Source organism: Tinamus guttatus, unplaced genomic scaffold (genome assembly GCF_059628265.1).
Source record: "Tinamus guttatus ecotype Peru unplaced genomic scaffold, ASM5962826v1 Tinamus_guttatus_pri_ptg000008l, whole genome shotgun sequence".
In the NCBI taxonomy this organism is placed as follows: domain Eukaryota; kingdom Metazoa; phylum Chordata; class Aves; order Tinamiformes; family Tinamidae; genus Tinamus; species Tinamus guttatus.
The window spans coordinates 2,946,889-2,967,698 of record NW_028288542.1 but is presented as its reverse complement, the minus strand read 5'-3'; the positions used below and the strand labels follow the sequence as shown (position 1 = coordinate 2,967,698).

The window sequence follows — 20,810 nt, the reverse complement described above, 5'->3', positions numbered from 1 at the left end:
ACTGAGTGCAATACAACACTGCTTTGTTTTTAGTTTTACTGACATTAAGAACCATAGCAAGAACTACATGTGTTCTTGCAATTCATAATATCAGTGTAGTGAGCTACAGTGATAGAAAGATAAGGGAAAATAATGCGAGTTTCTCCTAAAGTATCTGTCAATCTGGAGACATTATTGACAAAAATCTGGCTTAGCAGGTTCATCAGTGGCTGTGACTTCCTCAATTCTGGCCTACCAACAGGGAACATGATGTTTTTTAAAAGTAGCACCTGTCACCTTCTTTAGTTGTATGTGAGAAGCAATTATTAAGTAATAATTATTGAACATATTGCTGTCTAAATTGGTGATACTGGTATAGCAGGAGACAGATACTTGATTAAACTGTATACATCTATTCACCACTTCGGCATGATGGCCAGCAATGATGACAGGGAAGTCTTTAGTATGCAATAGAAACTGGAATACTTTGACATGGGATGTTTGGTAGGTATAAGTAAATAGGAAGTGTGTGTGTGAAGAGGGGATTACTGAAACTCCAAGTTTGTCAATTTGTCAAAATTATGAACAGAACTCTGACTTTACAGGTTTGGAACATAGTACAGTTGAGTGTAGATATTAATGAGTTGACTTGGCATCATGAAATATACCATTAGTACAAAAATTAGGCATTCAGATTTAAAGTTGCTCAGCTGAGACTCTGGATCATAACAATGCATTCAGGAAATCAATATTTGTGTTTAATAACCATATTTCATAATCTCTGCTTTAGCAGTAATTACAACATAAATAATATTCATGAAACTAGAAAATATGTTAAGTAAAGTACTACTGATAGAAGTTTTTCTTCTGAATTTATTAGGTAGTTTGTCATTTTGGATATGCAGTTTTTTTGTATTACCATTCCCTATTTTATGTTCATGTGAAAAAGGAGATAGAAAGAATTGCAAATCTTTGGCTTTGCTCTCAGAATTTAAAACAGCCTGCTTACTGCCTTTTCAACACAGAGAAGAGCTAAGGAAAGATATTTTCTCTCTCTGCTGGAAATGATGAGAGAAGGAAGGTACTTTGCCTTGCGGTTCACCTTGTAGTCCTGGTTCTTTGAGCATCCAAGAGTGAGGCCTTTTGAAGCGTACGATGGTAGCATTCTAACCTCTACAGGAAAACTTCGGATGTGCATGTTCCTTTCTCACTTGAATCATGATATCACTCAAAATTTGCCTTAAAAAAAAGTTTAAAATAAGAAATTATAATATGCTACTGTAGCTACTGCTACAGTACTGCATCGCACAGAATGGTTGATGTTGGGAGGGACTGTATGTTTGTCGTTAGAGCCCCTACTCCATCCAGCAATGGACTCCTTTTTTTCCTCGTCTTCTTTTTGTTACTGATTCATTTAAAGAATCCCTTCTTGCTGTGCTTGACATCCCTTGCCAGATTAAATTCTAAATGGGTCTTGGCCTTTCAAGTCGCATCTCTGCATGCTTCGATGATGTCCCTGTATTTCTCCCAAGAGGCCTGTCCTTTTTTCCATCTTCTATACACTTTCTTCTGTCTGAATTTTGCCAGGAGCTCCTATTTCATGTGTACATGAAGGAGGAGACCTCCTTTCATCTTTTCTTAACGTTTTCCTCACTGGGATGCACCAATTTTGGGCTTGTAGAAGGTGATGCTGGAACCATCTCTCTTGGATGGCTCTTCCTCCTAGAGCCATATCCGATGGGATTCTCCCAATCAGGTCCCGGAAGAGGTCGTATTTTCCTCTTTTGAAGTCCTATCATATATTCTAGTGTTATCCTAAAAATATATATTTTTTAAATTTGCACCTCCATGGAAAATTCTAGCCTGCAGAACATTCACTGCAGAAATTGAGGTATCAATTTAAAATATTATTGCTCAACAGAAGTTTCTTCCAGTGGCAGAGGTAACAAGAGGTGGTGAGAGCAGGTAGTCTGTAACCATCAGCTATAGTTGGTAAGACCTTAAACACCTTTTTCCTTCTGTCAACAGCCAGTCGTAGACTCTCAGTTCATATTTCTGTAATGACATTGATAGAAAACCAAATCCATCTTTCAGTACAAGAAAATTGTTTTGGTCATTTAATTGTTGGAGTAGGTAATATATAGGTTATAATATATATGTCATTTACAAAATATACCATATCTGGAAACATTCAAATAGCATTAAAGTATAGCAATTGATATTAAAGCAACATGTTAACTTTTGCTTTGATCTGTCAATACTTAGAAGTATACTTAGGATCAGTATTGTTAAAGTTCTTTATTATATTTCTAAAGTATGCCATACTTATAAGGAAATTGTGTGTAAAAAAAGCTACCTAGTTCTACTGTCTTATTTTACTGAATATAGATAATTTTGCTTAATCTGAACAATGACTAAAAGATCTGGACTTGATAAGGTATTTGAAAGATATGCTACCTTTAGCACATACTCTTATAATATGTATTCTTTCAATTTGCATAATGGGTAGGATTTACCAATAGCGTGTTTTATAAAATGTACTACTTTTCAAAGGTGGTAGAATAGATACTTTGTCTGTACTACAACAGTAACTTTCTTTTGATTGTTTCTTTTGATGATTTTGACAAATCTGTTCACCAGGTATCTTCAGATCTTCCAATAGTGGGTGGTCCACCATTTCTTATTGTAGAACCAGATGCTGCAGTTGATTACCCTTTGACTGTTTCTCCATGGAAACGAGGAATTTTTGAAGGTATAATGTAGAAATATATTAAATCTGCATAAATTAAAACTCCTTTTTTTTACAGATTTGAACATTTTTTTAGCATTTTTACATCTTTTTAACAGATTAAACCTTTTTACATGTAACATATTTCTGTTCTACATAACCTTTCTTTTGGAAACAAGTGTAATTGCTGGTGATACTGTTTTTTAATATTGTGCATATTTTTATTTTTAAAGGTGTATTACTGCTAAGCAAGTGGTCAGGTGCTTCAAATATGCAAGCACGTGCGCAGCTTTTAAGTAGTCTAATAAAATTTAATGAGATGGAAATTCCTCAGTTTGAATTTTCCTTGAGTTATTGGGCCTATACCTTATTTTCCATATAAAGTTGTAGATATCTAAGCACTACTAGAACCAGAGATTTAAAGATGGAAGCCAGAATTTTATTCTTTTCTTTAACTGAGATTTAAATTGTTGCTCATACAAGCAGAGTAAACAGATAGAAAGTACTGAACCCTGATTCTTTCTTCACATCATAGTGTTAAGGGAAGACTTGAGATTTAGAACTGCCTAACTTATATTTGAATTTGTAGTCCTGTTCTTTTTCTAATAATATTTTTATCATTTAAAAATCAATTGCATGTATTTGTACCTGGTAAGAGCAGGTTATACTGAGCATTTGCCTGGTTTGTATTTTTCAAGGTCATTTTTTTTGCATTCCTTCTTTCAGTTTTAAAATTATTTAGCCAAAAATAGGTCCAGTTCTTCTCAAAAGTCCGTTTGGAAGCATTTCAATAGAGGGCTGTAATTATATGCTTCATTTGGCTTGTTGTATGAAATTTTTAGCATAGAAATAATAGCTAATAAATTTTTCACGCAAAATTCTGGCACCAAATAAAAGTCTTCAGCAATGCATTTCCTAAGTAATGAGCAGCTTCCTTTAGATATGATAAAGCCTCTGTCTACCGTTTGGTCTTTTATCAAATTCATATTTCTGTTTTCTACATCCAGAATAGCACCAAACTCATAGTACTTGATTTAAAAAAAAAAAAAAAAAAAAAGACCTAACTGTAGTCAGTGACCTTTTACACATGAAAATTAACGAGCACATAGAAAGGAGCTTTCCAGTTTTATACATCACCTTTTATTTACTTTTGAAGTGTATCTGTACTAGTAGGCAGTACTTTTATATGCTGCCTACAACTTTTGAACCTTAAAATTAGAAAAATATTGAGACCATTACACTGCAATTGAGACAAATCTCGAAAGACCTTCGGGCTGATTGATTGCAGTGAGTGTCCCTGGCCGTTCCTCTGCTATGGCTGAACCCCCGCAATTGGCTGCTCCGTTTGTACACACCACCAGCTGACTGGGTAGTCTGCAACAGACTGTGACCATCTCTTCTACGGCAGCAGCCCCCCGGGTCTGCAGGATGGTACCGGGCACCATCTGAACGATGCTGTCTTGGCTGGTCCTTGCACAAGAAACCTGTCTTTAGTTCTGAGGTGGACTGCATGTGAGATCCTTGCATCATCCTGGGCCCTTTCATAACATGATTTCATCATCTAGAGCATTAAGATAAAGTGTGCACCCCACAAATTATAAATTATAAACAAGGATTATAAACAAAACAACTTCCTTTGCAACCCCAGGTGTATGCAAAGGACACCTGGGAGGATTTCCCGAGGACAGAAGAGAACTTTCCTCCTCTACATGAGTCTTACTCTGTTCCCGTTTCATACAAGGAGCAAATTCAGCTAATCCTGGTAGACCACCAAGAAGTAGGGTTTTCAGGAGCAGTTTAGAACTTTCATATATTTTCATTGAAGTTTTTCCTATGCAAAATAGATCATACAGAAGCTGCATTTTAACCTACACTAAACATCTTTTCTTTGTCAGCAGAAAAAATGGCAAAAACTATAGCTTTTCTAAATTATAATTGTTTTTAATTCATCTTTTCTGTAGAACTTCTCTCAGAATACTATATGAATTACACAGTTGTAGTCCATTACATCAGGAAAAAGATAACCTCCCTCTACCAAGATCTATGCTCACAAAGAGTTGCTTTCTTTAAACTACAGGCTAACCATTTCAAAAAGAGTTTTCACATGGTGACTCAGTGGATACTGTGCCTCTGGGATTAAGTGTAGTGTTTTTCTGGGTTTGAATGAGTGCGTTTCAAGATTACCAGATGTGATATTTTCACAGTCATATTGTCATATAATGTGTATGACACAAAAGTAAGAACCAATTATACCATAAAGAAAAAAAAGCCCAGTGAGGGCTTTTGTGAATGATTTATCACATATCAGTTGCTTTGCAGCATCAGAATGGTGATTCCAGATGCCATTTCCCTTCCTGAAAGAAAGGAAAGCAGCTGTGGGTCCTGCAGAATAACAACCCGTGCACAGGCATTTACAGCAGAAAAGCTTGTTCCCTGGCACAAAGCTCTTAGAAAACTGAGAAGCCAAGCTTAAAAGATGCCTTTGAAAGACTGTAAGAGTGATTACTTTTTCAGATCATTTTAAATCTATTATTTCTGATAGAGTATGTCATTTTTGTTGCAGAATTTATGCATCCCAATGTCTTCTTTTATTACCTGAGAGGATGTTTATTTTTTAATTCTTCTTCATTGTATAACACACTTTCTCTTAACCTGCAGAATGTCAGATTTTTGGAGCCTATATATATTTGAATATATTCATATGTTTGGGTATTAGCAGCTGTCGTAATCTCCTGTGTAATGTTCTGCTTAGGGCAACAGTATACTCTCCAGGAAAACATTCAGTCTAAGCTTAAAAACTCAAGTGATGCACAGCTTACCGTTTACTATTTTATTTCACTAATAAGGATTCTATGTGCTAAATCTGACTTGAAATTATATATATATATATTTAATTGCAGTTCTTGTCAGCAATGATTTTCTTTTCTTCTTTGATAAAAATTTTGAACAGCTGTATGCCAGTAATATATACTTTGGCACACATGAAGATGATGAAGTGCAATTTATGAATATTTTAAGGCTGAGCAGATAAATTCATTTTAAAAATGTATGCCATCTGTAGGAAAACTGATTTTTTTTATTGAAATACTTTGACAGATTTAATTGAGTGTCTTGCAGAAATCTAAATACATTATATCAATTCAGGTTCCTTTATGAATCAAGTTTTTAACTTCAGTGTTATTAATTCTGTTTGTCTGAAATCTGTTTTCCATAAGGAAAGCAAATACAGTATCGGCAATTATAATAAAATTCTTCAATGACTTTTTGATTATTTGACTGCTGAGTGATAATCATAGTGGTTTATCAAGTTTAATGGTTTGAAGTTACCAGTTCTCCAATGGATCTTGAAATATTCTTTAACATTAGCAATTTACAGTGTTATGGAACTCTTTGAGCAGTCCAACTTAATGCTGCAAAAAATAATATTTATTAGGAGTTCTTAGGACAGCTTTTTCAATGCTTTTGAAAGGACATTTAATACAGAGCTTAAAAATATTAACTGATAAAAAAAAAAGCTTTTAAACTGTGTATGTGCTCTCTTACTCAGTCCCTATAGAATTTAAGAATTTAGCATTTTCCAGCAATTATTTGTGTATTTTAAATCAACTTTATTATTTTTTCTTTTTGCTTGATTATAACTGTTGACATTTCTCAAGTATATTTATGATTAAGATGTCATTTAAAATTAATAATCTTTTCCTTGCACTTTTTCTGCTCTGTAACACTTTGTTGCAATAGACAAGAAATATACAATTATATAATGAGAAATAAAAACAGACTAATTCTTATTTGTCCTAAGATCCATTAACTACTAGTGCCATCAAAATAGCTTCTTCTACATCAATATTCTCTATATTCACCTGAGCCTTCCATAACAACTCTATTTTTTATTATGTATATATATGCATCCACTTTCTCTATGAAGATATTCCTTTAGATATTCAATATTGTCTTGAAATTGCAATAGCTCCTGCTTATTCAGATGCCACCTCTGGCTTCTATATTGTGCTTAATTTTAGGAACTTGTAAAAATTTTCTATTTGAAGTGGATTTTTATTATTAGGAAGCTATATATTTTATTAGCAGAGGAAGAGGTTTTTGAAGTCTAATATTTTTTAATTAAAAAAAATGCACTTCCTTCCTCGGGATTTAAATACATATCTACCTCCTTTTTAACTGTTTTCTGCTTTGGTTCATTACAGTTCTGCTAATCAGTTGTTGTTTCGCAGGGGAAAAAAGAGACTGTGGCAGAATGAAGATGATAAAACCTTGCTTTCCTGTAAAGTTTTGATGTAATCTATCGTAGCAGAAATAATTTGTCAGTATTGGCCATGTCAAAATTGCCACCTAAGGTAGCTATTACAGGGCATATCATGAAAAAAATACTGCTTTTTTAAGACATTATTGTGACTTCTTGGAAGCATTTGGAAAAAAATATGGGAAGTTTAAGGTATGAATACAGGCTCCTGCAGAAATATGTCCGTAGGGGGAGCAAGCTAAGGCTCAAGGCCTGTGTACAGGTGTGTGTATAGGAAGCCTGATTAGGCCTCGTCTGGTGAAGCCTCAAGAGCTTCTTGAACCGGGGAGCTGCGTGGTCCCAGTTCTCCTCCCTGTGACTCCTTTTGTCAAGGTCCCTCTGCGCCTTCCTTGGCTTGCCTGGGGCTTGGCCTTTTCTCTCAAGACTGTTCCCACCATCTTCTTCGGTTCAGGCTATATGTTTTCTTCGCGTGCACCTGGAAGGGGGCCCGGTTGCTATTTCTGCTGCTGGAGGGTGTCTTTTGTCCACATATTTTGCAGCCCATCACCCGCATGAGGAGTACAGTGAGGAGGAGCGTGTTGTAGGTAATGAGCTCGGGAAGAGCAAGAAGACGCAGCAGTTCCCTGAATTGCACTTAGCTACTCCTTCTAGTAAGGTGGTAAATTCAGCCTGTCAGGGAACACAGCACATCATGGCACAACATGGCCTGTTGCCACCTCTCTATCTCACTGAAAGCATGAGAAAGAAAAATGCTGTTAAATGTGGGTAGGCTTTTGAGGAGGAAAAAAAATCTCAAGTTATTATGGCACTTGGATATAATTATATTAATTCTCCATTTGTGATTAAGAAAGTTCCACTATGAATAATTTTCCCAAACCCTTAATAAGATGCAGTTTCCTCAGTTCCTTTTGGGAGAACTTCTCACATAAATTATGAGGTTCTTAAATGCAAAAGTTCTTTCTGCATTTAGGCATTTATACAAAAAATAGAGTATCATAAAATAAATTACCTCCTCAATGAGTTTTTCTTCATACTTCTGAGACAAGAATTAAGCCTGCAATTTATATTTATTTCTCCAGAATGTATGAAAATGTTGAGTGACTGTGACTTAGAGAAAATAGTAATGATGTATATGAATTCCAAGAAGTTGTGTTGATTAAAAGCTCTTAGTTAGAAACACATAATGGAAGAATTGCGTTCCGCCCTCCCCTCCCCCACACACTTTTTTTTCAAGCTGCTATTTCAAATCTTCTGGAAAGACAGAAACTATGTGCATACTATATTATTATTATACTTTCTAATTACTTATTTACTTATTATACTTTCTAATTACTTATTTACTTATTATACTTTCTAATCAGATAGGAATCTGCATTTTTTCACTCCAGTGTATTTTATCCACACTAAATTCTTTTACTGTCTAAATACTGCTGAATACTTATCTATCCTAAAACTTCTGCAGAATACAAAAAGGAGAAAATAGGTATGGTGGAAATATTTTAAATAGTACTTTTATTATGTTCCAGCAATAGATTAAAATTTGGTGTGATTTAAAAAGAATAATGTAAGCAATCAAACCTAGACATAGAAAATTACACTGGAAAGAAAGAATGCTTGTCCATATTTGGTAATCTTTGAAAAGTCGGTTTGCCTATATTTCATATCCCTGGTCTTTAGTTCAGATAGATATAATTGCTCTTATTTGGGGGAAAAAATAGTTCATTTCTTTGGGTTCAATCAAGACATATTTTTTGTTACCATAAATTATAATTGGATGGCTGACACCTGGAGTTCAGGTTTTACTTCATTTTTTCATTGGTTTGGAACTCAGGAAATATTTGTGCAAGTCTGGCAGTCTGTTTTATAAAGCTAATGCCCCGGCTAATATAACATCTGGTGTCTATTTGTTTTAGGCATAATTTCATTTGTTGCTGAAGATGAAGACCAACAGAAGTCTCAACATAACAGCTCACTGGAGAAGACAGATGGCGAACAGGCCCTTCAGAAATTGGCACCAGAGACACCACTTGCTGTTGATGCAGCACGTATAGGTATGTTTATAATTATGGATAATTTCATTATCAGTTTGTATAAACTTATATCATAATGTATTTTTGAATGAAATGTGTATTTTGTGTGACAAGTTCCATGCCTGTGAACAATGTAAAGTCAAATTTATTGCATGCATATATGAAAGTTCTCTTTTGGTGATTGTTGAAAAAAGTGTTATGGAATTTAAACTTAGCTGTTGTTTTATTTTTCTTTTTCCTGCAACACTGACACCGAAAGGTCTAGGGTTTTTTTTTTTTTTTCAGTGTATGGATGACAAGTGCCAACATTTGTTAAATATTTTATTTTAAATATTTTCAATAATATTAACTGTGCACTGTGCTGATGTCAAAGCTGACACTTTCTGGAATTTATATCCCTCTAAGTATATGGAATAAACTTTCTTTTAAGTGTTAGCGGTAGAGGCTGCTTTGGACATTTACAATAACGCTTTGCATTCACTCTGCAGAGTCATGGTATACAAGAGAACATTCCAGGAAGTGGAATGTATTGGAGTTACGTGTGTGCTTGCATGGAGATAATAGAAATTGTAGGATTACCTCAAAAATGCTTCATCAAAAAAGATGCTTTTTTTTTTTAATTGTAAGATGTTGATTTATGGCATAGAAACTTTGGACTGAAAAGATGAACTTCTTGTGCTTCATCTTATTAGTCATTTTTGTACTTTCAAAATTCCTGTTGTTTTGAGAACTTTCCTTATCCAAAGGCTAGAAATTTGTTTTCCAGGCTGAATGTATTTCATCAATGATCAGTCCATCAGTTAAAGTAGAATATAACTCTGAAGGTGTTTAAAGGTAAAAGTCCTATCCTATCTAAGCTTTCATTTTACCTAACTAATCAAGCTGATTTTTTTTTATGTTATTGCATATTTTGTACTGTAGTGCAAGGATGGTATAACCTTATTTTCAACTGATGGCATTCTTGATTCATTTTTTACTTAAAAAAGGTGCTTCAATTGCCTATTAAGAAAATTATATTGATTGCTTTTATCTAGCTGATTTGTAAGCATCAGTTGCTGTGATTTTAATGGTGCACAATATATATGGTTGCACGATATATCTAGTTTCACAATATATATCAACTAGCTGGTTACTTTCAGGTTGTCATCTCTCTCGTGCTTATTATAAACAGTTCCTGGGAATTTGTTGATATTTTTTAAATGTTCCAGAGGAACCCTTTAGTGATTACGAGCATGGACTCCAAATTGACTTGTTTTTATGTTTTTATTTTTTTAAACTGCTTTCTCCTTTTTCTTCTTTACGTTGGTTTGTAGAGCTTTGCCTTTAGAATTCTACTTTTTATGACTTTAACTCCATAATCTGGAATGTTTTTTAATTATCAAGCATTAAGTTTTATGGTCAAAGCATGGAAAAAATATGTCAAAGCACAAGGAAAGTCATAATCAAAAGTTTCTTATAACCTGAAAAAAGTGTTATTGTAATCGATAATTTTTTAGCTCTTAGTGGTAAATGCTTGCAACTGGAGAGGTTCTCTTTGTCTTCTTTATAATTGTAATTTCACTCTGGCAGAATTCGTCTCATTTTAAAATAATTAGTTATTAATAAAATCTTATTTAGTCTAAGTTACTATTAGAAAGTCTATGCTTTTACAGTCTAAGAATATCTATATTATCTATATTAATATCTATATTTGACAATATGTAGCAAACCACAGAAAGATCTCTGATACGAGTAGTCTCAATAATTTACAGTCTGTATAGACAACATAGCTCAGTGACTGTCCCTGATTAATGCAATCAGTAGTTAATGTTGGTAATAGTAAAGGATAGTTTTTTTGTTCTCTGTTCAAAGCCCTATCAATGAATTTACGTTGTTTCTTTGATTTAGCAAATTCATTACCTCATTCTGGTTTGTTAAATATTTCGTATGAGTTTTGAAACCTTTTTTCACAGCTTAGGCTGCTAGCATACTATACGCTTTGTTGTGTACATGCACTACTTTTAAGAGCTATATTTAAATTTAGCAAAAGATAGTGAATGTTTTCTATGATTATGTAGCTCTTATACAAATCCATATTTTTATAGTCCATTATTTTCATGCAAGCTAGCAGTGGGTAGTACAATATGAATTTAAACTGCAAAAGGGCTAGAAGAAAGAGAAAAATGTAGAAGTCGTGGGCACTTCAAGATGTTATTTTCAGATGATGACTGAAAATAGTAAAAAAGGCGGTGAGGTGACCAGTAAGCTAAACTTTTTTTTCATAAGGTTTTACGTATAGATAAGCCTGCTGCAAAGTGGTAGGGTTACAAAAGGAAAAACAGAAAGGAAATAAATCTTTGATGAACTGAGGAACATAGGAGTTGAGAGGAGATCTGGAAATATTAAACAGAGAATTTTCAAAGCTCAGGAAAAAAAATCTCAAACTAAATTAAAAAATAATGTAAAGTGAATTATGTGAGGGCAGTACAAATTCACTTCTGTTTAGAACAGCAGTAGTGTTCAAGAGTAATGTTTTTCTAAATACTGGCATCAAGAGAGCTATAAATAGGACAAAGTCCTTAAGAAGGTACTTACAAGGAAATAAGATAATCACTGTTTAACATTCATTGCTTTAGCAAGTTCAAGAACATTTACTCACATTCACCTCCTACAAGTAGTTTTTATTTTATTTTTTTGTGTACTGCAAAGTAGAAGGAGATGACATTCAAAATCTGATAGTAAATCAATAGAATTTCACAGAAGAAGGATTATAACAGTTTAAGGTGATTAATACAGATAATGCATCAGAAGTGAGAATTGGTAGATGTCAAGATATTAAGAGGAATTAATCATAAAAGAAATATCAAGAGTGATACAGGGAAAATACTGGCGATAATCCTGAAATATCTACTGAATTGGGAAAGTGAAGAAATGGTCATGAATTAAATTACACTTCTATTGTTCAAGCTAAGCATTTCTGCCTATTTAGCTGCATATTTTAGAATTATCAGTGCAATACTAATATTAAATATCATTGGAAGTAGCTAAAAAGAGAAAATGGATTTTTTTTTAGTAAGCTTTCACTGATTATATGAATTAAAGGCATTTTTTAGGTACAAAATGGAAAATAAGTGTGATTTCACCGTTTTTCTTTGTTACTGATAGGCCTTTGGTTCAGTTTGGTTTCCGTTAAACCATGTGAGATTGTCCGATCAACTTATGAAGGTATTTCTTAAATTCATTGAGAGATGATCATTTTTTTGCCAAATTATTTTAACCTTTGCTTAAGAGGCTATGTTTACACTGGTGGAAAACGAAACTTTAAATCCATCAAACCTTTGTTATGAATTACAAAACTTTGTCTCTCCAGTCTCCCTTATTCTGTTAAGAATTGGTGAAAACAAGCCACAGAACTCAAGGTCCTCCAAAGAAAATTCCCTGTCATTTGCTTTTCCTAGTAAAATATTTTTGCAGTAATATGTCAGAAAATGTGTTGTGAGAACACTGAGATATCAAGTAGAATGATACCTAATGGAAAATAAGCTCTTTGTTATAATAGAACATTTGATTATCCTGGGGTGGTGTAAAAGAAGCAGTTCGTGAGGGTAGGTGCAGGAATTTTGGGATGTTCTTTCATGAACACAGTAGGGAAGAAACAAGGAACTGTATGTGTGCCACTGTAAGCCTTTTTAAAACCAGTTCTGATCCCTCTGGTGCTCCCTGGTTCCTCCCAAGTTTGGTCTTTCCTCATCTTGGAGGACTCTCTATTGCTTGTCTTGCTTCCTCTTCTGCTTCTCGGATCTGCTACCACTGATTCTAATGTACTTACGTGTTTATACTCACATAGGCATAGGTAATCTCTAAACAGTGCCCACAATACAGAATTCGGTTCTCTAAATCCGCTCTACCAACGTATACCTCAAGATGGGGGCATTTTGTAGGCAGCCAGATTGAAGGCTTCTGTGAACTCTAAACAAAGGGAAAAAACTGAGTTTTATCAGAAGCAGTTTTCTTCTGTACCTACATTGTTGTGGTAGTTTTTTATAAAATGAATTATATCCTATGACTGATCACAGTGAAATGATTGGTGGATATTTTCAAGATGTAGTTCAGCATGAAATACAGGATTTCTTATTTGTGGGGAGCCCCCTGCAAGTAGAATGCAAACCACTTCCATTGGTAGCTTGCATTGAGCCAGATACATCACACATTTTATGATGTGCAACTCAAAGCTGAGAATCCCCACGGCTGCTTTTGCTGATCTGTGGCAACAAAAAATAGGAGATTCTTCAAATGCAGTTAAAAACAAAACAAAAAAGGCAGTTTTAGTGCCTGAAGTGAAAACCATTGATGTAGAAATCCTTATGAAGAATCCTCTTTCTTTGCAGCCTTACATTAGGAAAAAAACAAAAACATCTCTATGACTGCTGCAGTGATAGTGACATTCCCTTTTGTTAAGTGACATAGGTTTTCAGTTCTTTCTGAAGCATTTTTTCTGACTTTTGAGAGAAGAGCTCTTAGGCTTTTCTGTTGTGAGAGAAAAAAGTTGACCGAAGATTGCTAAGGTTGGAAGTAGGATGCACCTGATCTTTCTTTTTACAAGATGCCTCCTTATGCTCCTGTGTGCTAGGAATGTATATATTCCTGTCTACTAAGACCACAGGCAAATATTAGTAATTTTTAATGAAGATCTGTTTTAGAAATTGACCAAAAGCCATGAATCCTCCTGTGCATATTATAACTTCCTCACAAAGTACAGGAAATTACTATGTTACTGCTGTGAGCGTGGTGCCTGCAGAAGCAGAAATGCTCCTCTTGGTACAGATTGTGGGCGATGCGGGGGATGCTGGGCTCAGTCTTTGCAAGAGCAGCTCAGCCTCCCTCGGGAGTCTGGTCCTGCAGTAGAGAGGAGATGGGGCTGCCACGTTGGTGCGTTGCAGCAATGTCCGAGTGTTGCAGCCCGCGGTGGTGCCTCAAACTGCCAAGACCTACAGGTGCAGTGTGTTACTTCGTGCAAGGCAGAGGAAAGTCGCATGGGGCTCTTGTCTTGTTCTGGCTGCCCTTAGCATTGCCTTCATCAACACATTTCTTAGAGAGTTCTTCTTGGGGAGTTGGTTTCCATTCGTATACCGTTGCCAGGTTTTTGAATTTCTTCGTACTTGAAAGGCATAGCATCAAAAGATACACTACGTGGGAATCTGCTGGTGCTTTTTTGTCATGGCTCCGTGTTGAGGGCAGGCAAAGCCTGGTTTAACTGTCTTGGTAAAGCAAACATATTCTTCAGCCAGGTCATCAATGACGGGTGGTGTTTTCTAACCTAAGAAAGTTGCAGTTCTCATGATATGTCATCTTCAAAGTTAAGTGTGTTTCCTGTTGTCTTCCGAAACAACTGCTTGTAAGCAGGTTCATTGAGAAGCCGACACATCAGAAAGGCAATGATATTTATACATGTGGTTCTCCCTGATTTTCAGGCTAGAAATCAAGCTGAATATCTGTAGCAGCACGCTGGGGTGCATTCACACAGGGAAGAAAATAAAATTACTTCCTATGTGTTTGCAGCACCTGTAAAAGGTGATTATGAGGAAAATAGTACTCAGGATGATGGCAGTTAAAATAGCAATTTGCATTGCTTCCTGCAATATTTTTAAAAAGATTGTAAGAATTGAAGATATAATGGTAAATGCTAGTACTTAATTTGCATTAATAATGTGATTAATATACCTCTAATATATTAAAGGTATAATTAGTATACATCAGATACATTTTTATTTGTGGAATTAATGTATTTCTACTGAAAAACAGGAAGAGTCTTGAACATCATCTAGAGTTATATATGTCCAAAAATTTGATTGTTCAGATAAACTTTTTTCTGTCTAAGCTGCACACTGCATGTTCAAATATATTGTTGTTCCCAGTCAGATTAGTTAATCAAGTCTGTCTCTTCAACAACAACAAAAAAAGTGTTACAGAAAAAAAAATCAAAGAAAATAGGCCCTGTGTGAACTGCATGCATATTTGAAAATGTAAGCGCCAACCATATCAACCAAGGCTTTCTTTTCTTTTTGAAATCTGTGATTTTTTTGTTGTTGTTTTGTTTTAATTAGTTTGCAGCTATGCTTGTGTTAGCGCATACAAGCTTTTGGGCACAGTTTAGCATATGCAGAACATAAAGGATCAGACAGTTTTATCCTTTCTGCCTTTGTCAGAAAGAGTGTTCGGTTCTTATGGGCTTTCGTGGTAGGTGCTCTCCTGCAGTACTGCAATCTGCTAAATATCACCCATTTTCTTATGCCCTTTTGATACTCAGAACAGCTTGATTCCACTAACAAAATAACATTTTGTTTTGAAACAATTCAGATGTAGCAATGCTTCAAGGACCTACGCCCACGTGCAATATTGCAGGGCATGGCATGTGTGAAATTAAAAAGCTGTGCACACTAAGCATGATAGCCCATTTAAAATTAATAACAAAAGCTGTCTGCAGCTGCTGACAGGGGAAGCCAGCCTCCTTGTGAATTTTAGATTACATCATCCTTCATGCAGCAGGTGTTTTAATATTGCTCTGCTACGGCGGCTAGGAGTGGTGCATCTGCCGTAACCACAAATCGGTCACTCCATTTGCCAGTGTCTGTATGTCTTTGGAATTCGTATTGTATAAGATTGCATTTACATATAAGCAGATTAAGTGTTCGTACCTAATTGAAAATGTGTGGGATGTGCCTTTTGCTCGTTCTGCTGCTCTGTAGCTATAATAACAAACTGTAAAGTACGTTGCTGAGTGATGTGTTCATTAGATTTCTGTGCATACTGAAATTTATGAATTAGCAGCCAATCCAATGAACATAATCTGAGCAATTTTCCCTTACCCGAAATAATGTGTGTGGTTGTCATGGCTGAAGGGCTTGGGATTCTTATGGACCATTTGCCTCCTGTCTTTCTTGGTCACGTTCAGGTTCTTCCTGCTCTTGTCTTCTGCAGAATGAATCTGTGAAGTTGTTGGCGCCTCTGTCATTTTCACATGAGCCCTGACAATATTCTTGTGCAAATAAGCTTGCAGCATAGCAGTAGTCTCTGTGCAGCCCAGACTCTTGACGATTAGATTTGAGTGCTTGAGATGCTTTTTATCTAGATCATCATTTTGCCTTTCCTACTCTGTCATGCTTACAAACAAGTCTTATTTTACCGCTTATGAATCATAAGCCCATAGGGTGCACATAATAGTGATGAAAAAGAATACTAATATTTACCCATTCCCCACAGTCACACAAGCATGTGGAAGGTAATGGGTCAGGGTGAGACAGAAGGAAGGCCCCTCTCAAGCTCCTCTCTTCATACTCTTTCATTTGCTTTGAGCTACGGAAGTGTCCACTGCGGCAGAAAACAAAACAAAACAAAGTCAGACTTTGCAGTGTAGTATTTATTTGGGACATTTCAAATGAAGCGGAGTTCAAATCAAGTATGTGATTCCTTCAAGTCTCTCGTACTATTTTTTTCCTATCTGCATAGTGATTTGAGTCTATTACATGAATCTGAATATTAAGGAAATGTTCAAATTCCAGCAGTATCAGTAAGACAGTCTAAGAGCAGTTGTTTAGAAGATCCTATTTCTTAGTAGGAAGAACAATTTTTTCGCAAGTGTGTATTAAGCCCTTCAGGCAGAGTAAAGAATTGAGTATGCCTTCTCATACGCTGGCTGAGCAGCCCAACAGTTAGGCTGTTGTATAAATAACCTCACAAATCTAAAGCTAAGGCTTCATCTGTATATTTCTTGTGTTTTTACCATTTTCTAAAATTCAGAACTTTAAAATATTATTTAGAATCATAATTATGCTATAAGTTCATTTCACTGTCTTTTCGTTGGTGATCATCTCCCGTTTCTCTTACTCACTTGCCCTCTTGCTAGTCTGCTGCTAGAATTTGCTGGAGACTTTTGTTTCTATAGCAGCTGCAAAATAAATGACCTGTATAAAAAAATCAGGTTCTTAATTTATCCCGAACACTGCACATTCTTGTATTCTCATATATTCAGTTATGCGGTAGGTTTGTTTAAGTATCCAACAAAGGACCACTCTGACATTTTGTTAAATAGCCTTATATATTTCTTGTCTGCCGCAGTAGTATATTTGTTACAGTGTCTCCTGTGTTTCCTTTGCTTCATCTATGGCATAATAGATCCCTAATTTTTCTTGACATCTTTATAAAATTATAAATATTTGGGAGCTGGTGTTTCCCAAGCATGTGCATAAAGACAGATGGGTGTATGTGTGTAAAAAGCATAAATGATAGATTTGGATGCACTTGCAAGGCATTAAATATTTCTGTTTATTGCATTTGGCACCAATTCTGTAGTGGAACTTCCTCTGTGAAAGGCACTTTTTAAAGCCAGGGAAATGAAGCCTTGGTCTTTCCTTATGCCATCTCCCTGCTTGTTTTTCTGGAATATAGCTCCCTTCACGCTCAGAACTACATTTCAGAAGACACGGTTCCTGCATCCATTTGTACTTTAGGCTCTGGCAGTACTGCCTTACTATTCACTACAGGTTAAGTCTGAGTCTTGTTCTTCTTCAAAAACAGTAACAAGTGGTTCAGTGAAGAGGCCAGGTGTTATTTATTCATGTACAAAGAAAAATTATTGTTTAAAAATGCAACCCACCATGTTGCTTTGTCACACAAGATATAACATGTCTCTCTTAGAAGGTCTTCATATCTTCCTGCTGGAGGATTTGTTATATTTGAAGTAAACCCTGTCATCTCTCAGGAGCACTCAGGAATGTTGTGGTGCTCTTGGATTAAACACACCTGCTCTTATTCCAAAATAATCCTGCTGATCTGCCAGATTTCTTGAGTCAAGGAAAACTTGTACGCTCTATTTCTCAGGGAGAAAAGCTCTAAAAGACTGAATATCCGCAGTGTTGAGGAAAGGGAAATATTCCCTCCAAAATGATTTCAGGTTTTGTAAGAAAACTTCTTAATGTGATCCATTAAATGGGGAACAGTCTTTCTAGCAAATGTGTCACTGTTATGTTATAACAGTTCTCGAAATTTTATTTTTTTTGTCAGTTTAAGTTATTGCAGATCTTCAAACCGTAGGCATGCTCACATCTGGTTGATATGTGGGAATAGTGAGGGGCTGGAATGAGCTTAGTGCTGACGAGAACTCCTGACTGTCTTAAGTGTCAGACACTGGTAAACCTCTCTGATATATGTGCTCAAGGAAGTAATTTTTAGGGATGGCCAGTTCAACTGGGCCTAATTTGAGTGGATTGTCATAGAAAAGTGAAAAAACACTTTTCTGTGAGTAAGATGACCCCTTCTAGAAATGTCATCCTCTGCTCTAAATGATGTGGAACAGCTTCTCAGCAAAGGACCTAAAACCGAAGAAAACTGGCATGCATTTTCTTAGAGTTGTTGTTGCTCAATTCTTTTGGCTAAAAATCTCCAGGAAATCAACGAGGGAAGACAACTGGTTTGGACGATTTTTATCTGAAAGCTTAGTTTGACAAAGATTCCAGGAGATGCCACTTAAGTTTTAAAAGCGAAACAATTAGTTGGATTAACATATAACTTTCCCCCATATTAATTACTGCCTTAAACTGTATTTGCTCCTTTTATTGCAAAAATTCCAGGAGCCAAATCTATGGGAAAACAGAGAGAGGAGCAGGCACAACAACCCAGAGGCCCCACCGCCTCTTCTCCATCCAGGGTTTCTTCTCACTGCTCCTTAGGTTCTTCTAGAGCTTCTGAGGCTCAGTGTCCTGTTTTCGCTTTTTATCTTCCCTTTTTTCCTGCCCTTTTTTTCCCCTTTTCTCCTGCTTTTTCAGTAACTAAAGCTTCTGAGGCTCGCTTCCTGCATGGCTAGAGCTTCCCCGGCTGGCCTTCTCGAGTGTTCAGAGCTTCTACCACTCACACTCCCGCATATTCCTGAGTGTTGTCCAGAGCTTCTGCGGCCCACACTCCTCCTGAGTGTCCAGAGCTTCCATGACCCACACTTGTCCTGAGTGTCCAGAGCTTCCATGGCCCTCACTCCTCTCCTGCGTGGCTAGAGCTTCCTCAGCCCGCCTTCTCGAGTATCCAGAGCTTCCCGGGCCTGCACTCCCGAGTATTCCCGAGTGTCCAGAGCTTCTGCGGCCCACACTCATCCCGCGTAGCTCAGAGCTTTGTTACCGTGTACATTGTTTCCCGTTCATCCTGTAGAGCTTGCTTCTCTGCACAATCTTCTAGAGCTTCTGAGGCTCGCATCCCACGTGGCTCACACAATCTTCTCTTATCATTCAGGCCAGGTCCCTGTTTGGGCGCCATTTTTTATCCATCAATCAGCATTATTATTTACATCCCTGGCCAACCTTTCCTCCTATTCCTTATTCCTACACATATCCTTTTAATGTGGGAAGCCTGTCTTTTGTACACTAGAGCAGATACAGTCAACTTCGTAATCTCTCAAACTCAATTTACAGTATAAAGTCAAGTAATTGTTTATTTAACATGCATTCATTAAATCATAGAAATATAAATATCCAGTGCTCATCTGCATACTAGTAAAATGTTAGCAGAAAGGATCGCCATGGTGCTATCATTTCCAGTTTATACTTCTTTTGTGCATAAAATAAATTTAAAAGTTGCAGTAATGCATTTTAATTCATATTTTATGCACAAAAGAAGTATAAACTGGAAATTTGCCTTATTAACAGAGGCAGAACTTTATATCCTTATCTTCTTTAGCAATAGGAAGAAGAAATTCTAATGCAGTGCTTTTTTGCCAGTGGTCATGACTCCATAATCATACAAAATTACAGATAGAGTTTATCAACCAAAGGGCAAAGTTTTATATTTAGGTAGTGTACGTATGTAATTTAGAGATTACACACCAGTAATTGTAAATGAGTAAATAGGTAAGTGCATAGAGTGCAGCCAGCAAGCAGTCACTTTGCTTTTCTGCTTGCTGAGGACATATCCCAGATGCTATTTTGTGGTGTCATTATCTGTCTATTAAATGTCACTCTTCAGTTCACATCCAAAATTTGAACTGATTTTCAGTGGAACTTCTGGCTGACCTGTTTCATTTACTTTGAAGTATCTATTAGATGTTGAATTAATGTTCAGTTAATATTAGTTTTACTATCCAGAGTAACCTTGTAAATCCACAAACATTCTTTCTCCTGGCGAATACAATTTCTTTTTCTTCCAGACACTTTTTTTTTGAATAGGTATTTTTGCTCTTGAGCACATGCTTGCTTCTCTGCTTATCCATGCAGAAAAGTCTTCTTTCTTTCCTTCTTTCTTCCTTTCTCTCTTTTTCTCTTTCTCCTTCTCTCTCTCTTTCTCTCTCTCTTTCTCCTTCTCTCCTTCTCTCCTTCTCTCCTTCTCTCCTTCTCTCCTTCTCTCCTTCTCTCCTCTCCTTCTCTCCTTCTCTCCTTCTCTCCTTCTCTCCTTCTCTCCTTCTCTCCTTCTCTCCTTCTCTCCTCTCCTTCTCTCCTTCTCTCCTTCTCTCCTTCTCTCCTTCTCTCCTTCTCTCCTTCTCTCCTTCTCTCCTTCTCTCCTTCTCTCTCTCTCTTTCTCTCTTTCTCTCTTTCTCTCTTTCTCTCCTTCCTTCCTTCCTTCCTTCCTTCCTTCCTTCCTTCCTTCCTTCCTTCCTTCCGTCCGTCCGTCCGTCCGTCCCTTTTCCTCCCTCCCTCCAACCCTTTCCTTCTTTCCTTCTTTTTCTTTTTTCTATTTTAAAATAAGTTATAATTTTTTTTTGTTCCACTGACCTTTTGACCTGTATTTTTTCCATGAAGACTGGAGAAATCTGAATCTCATGCTTGCTATTCCCCTTCCACTAGCTTGCTACCAATGAGTT

The 20,810-nt window shown here is 36.2% G+C and overlaps 1 protein-coding gene across 1 annotated transcript in view; it reads left to right on the top strand.

Moving 5' to 3' along the window:
* Nucleotides 1-20,810, top strand: part of CFAP47 (cilia and flagella associated protein 47) — a 284,853-nt gene that overhangs the window by 139,402 nt on the left and 124,641 nt on the right. Inside the window, exons 49-50 of the mRNA XM_088521979.1 lie at nucleotides 2,620-2,731; nucleotides 8,879-9,016. Coding sequence (XP_088378105.1) covers nucleotides 2,620-2,731; nucleotides 8,879-9,016 — 250 coding nt within the window. The remainder of the gene's footprint in view (nucleotides 1-2,619; nucleotides 2,732-8,878; nucleotides 9,017-20,810) is intronic.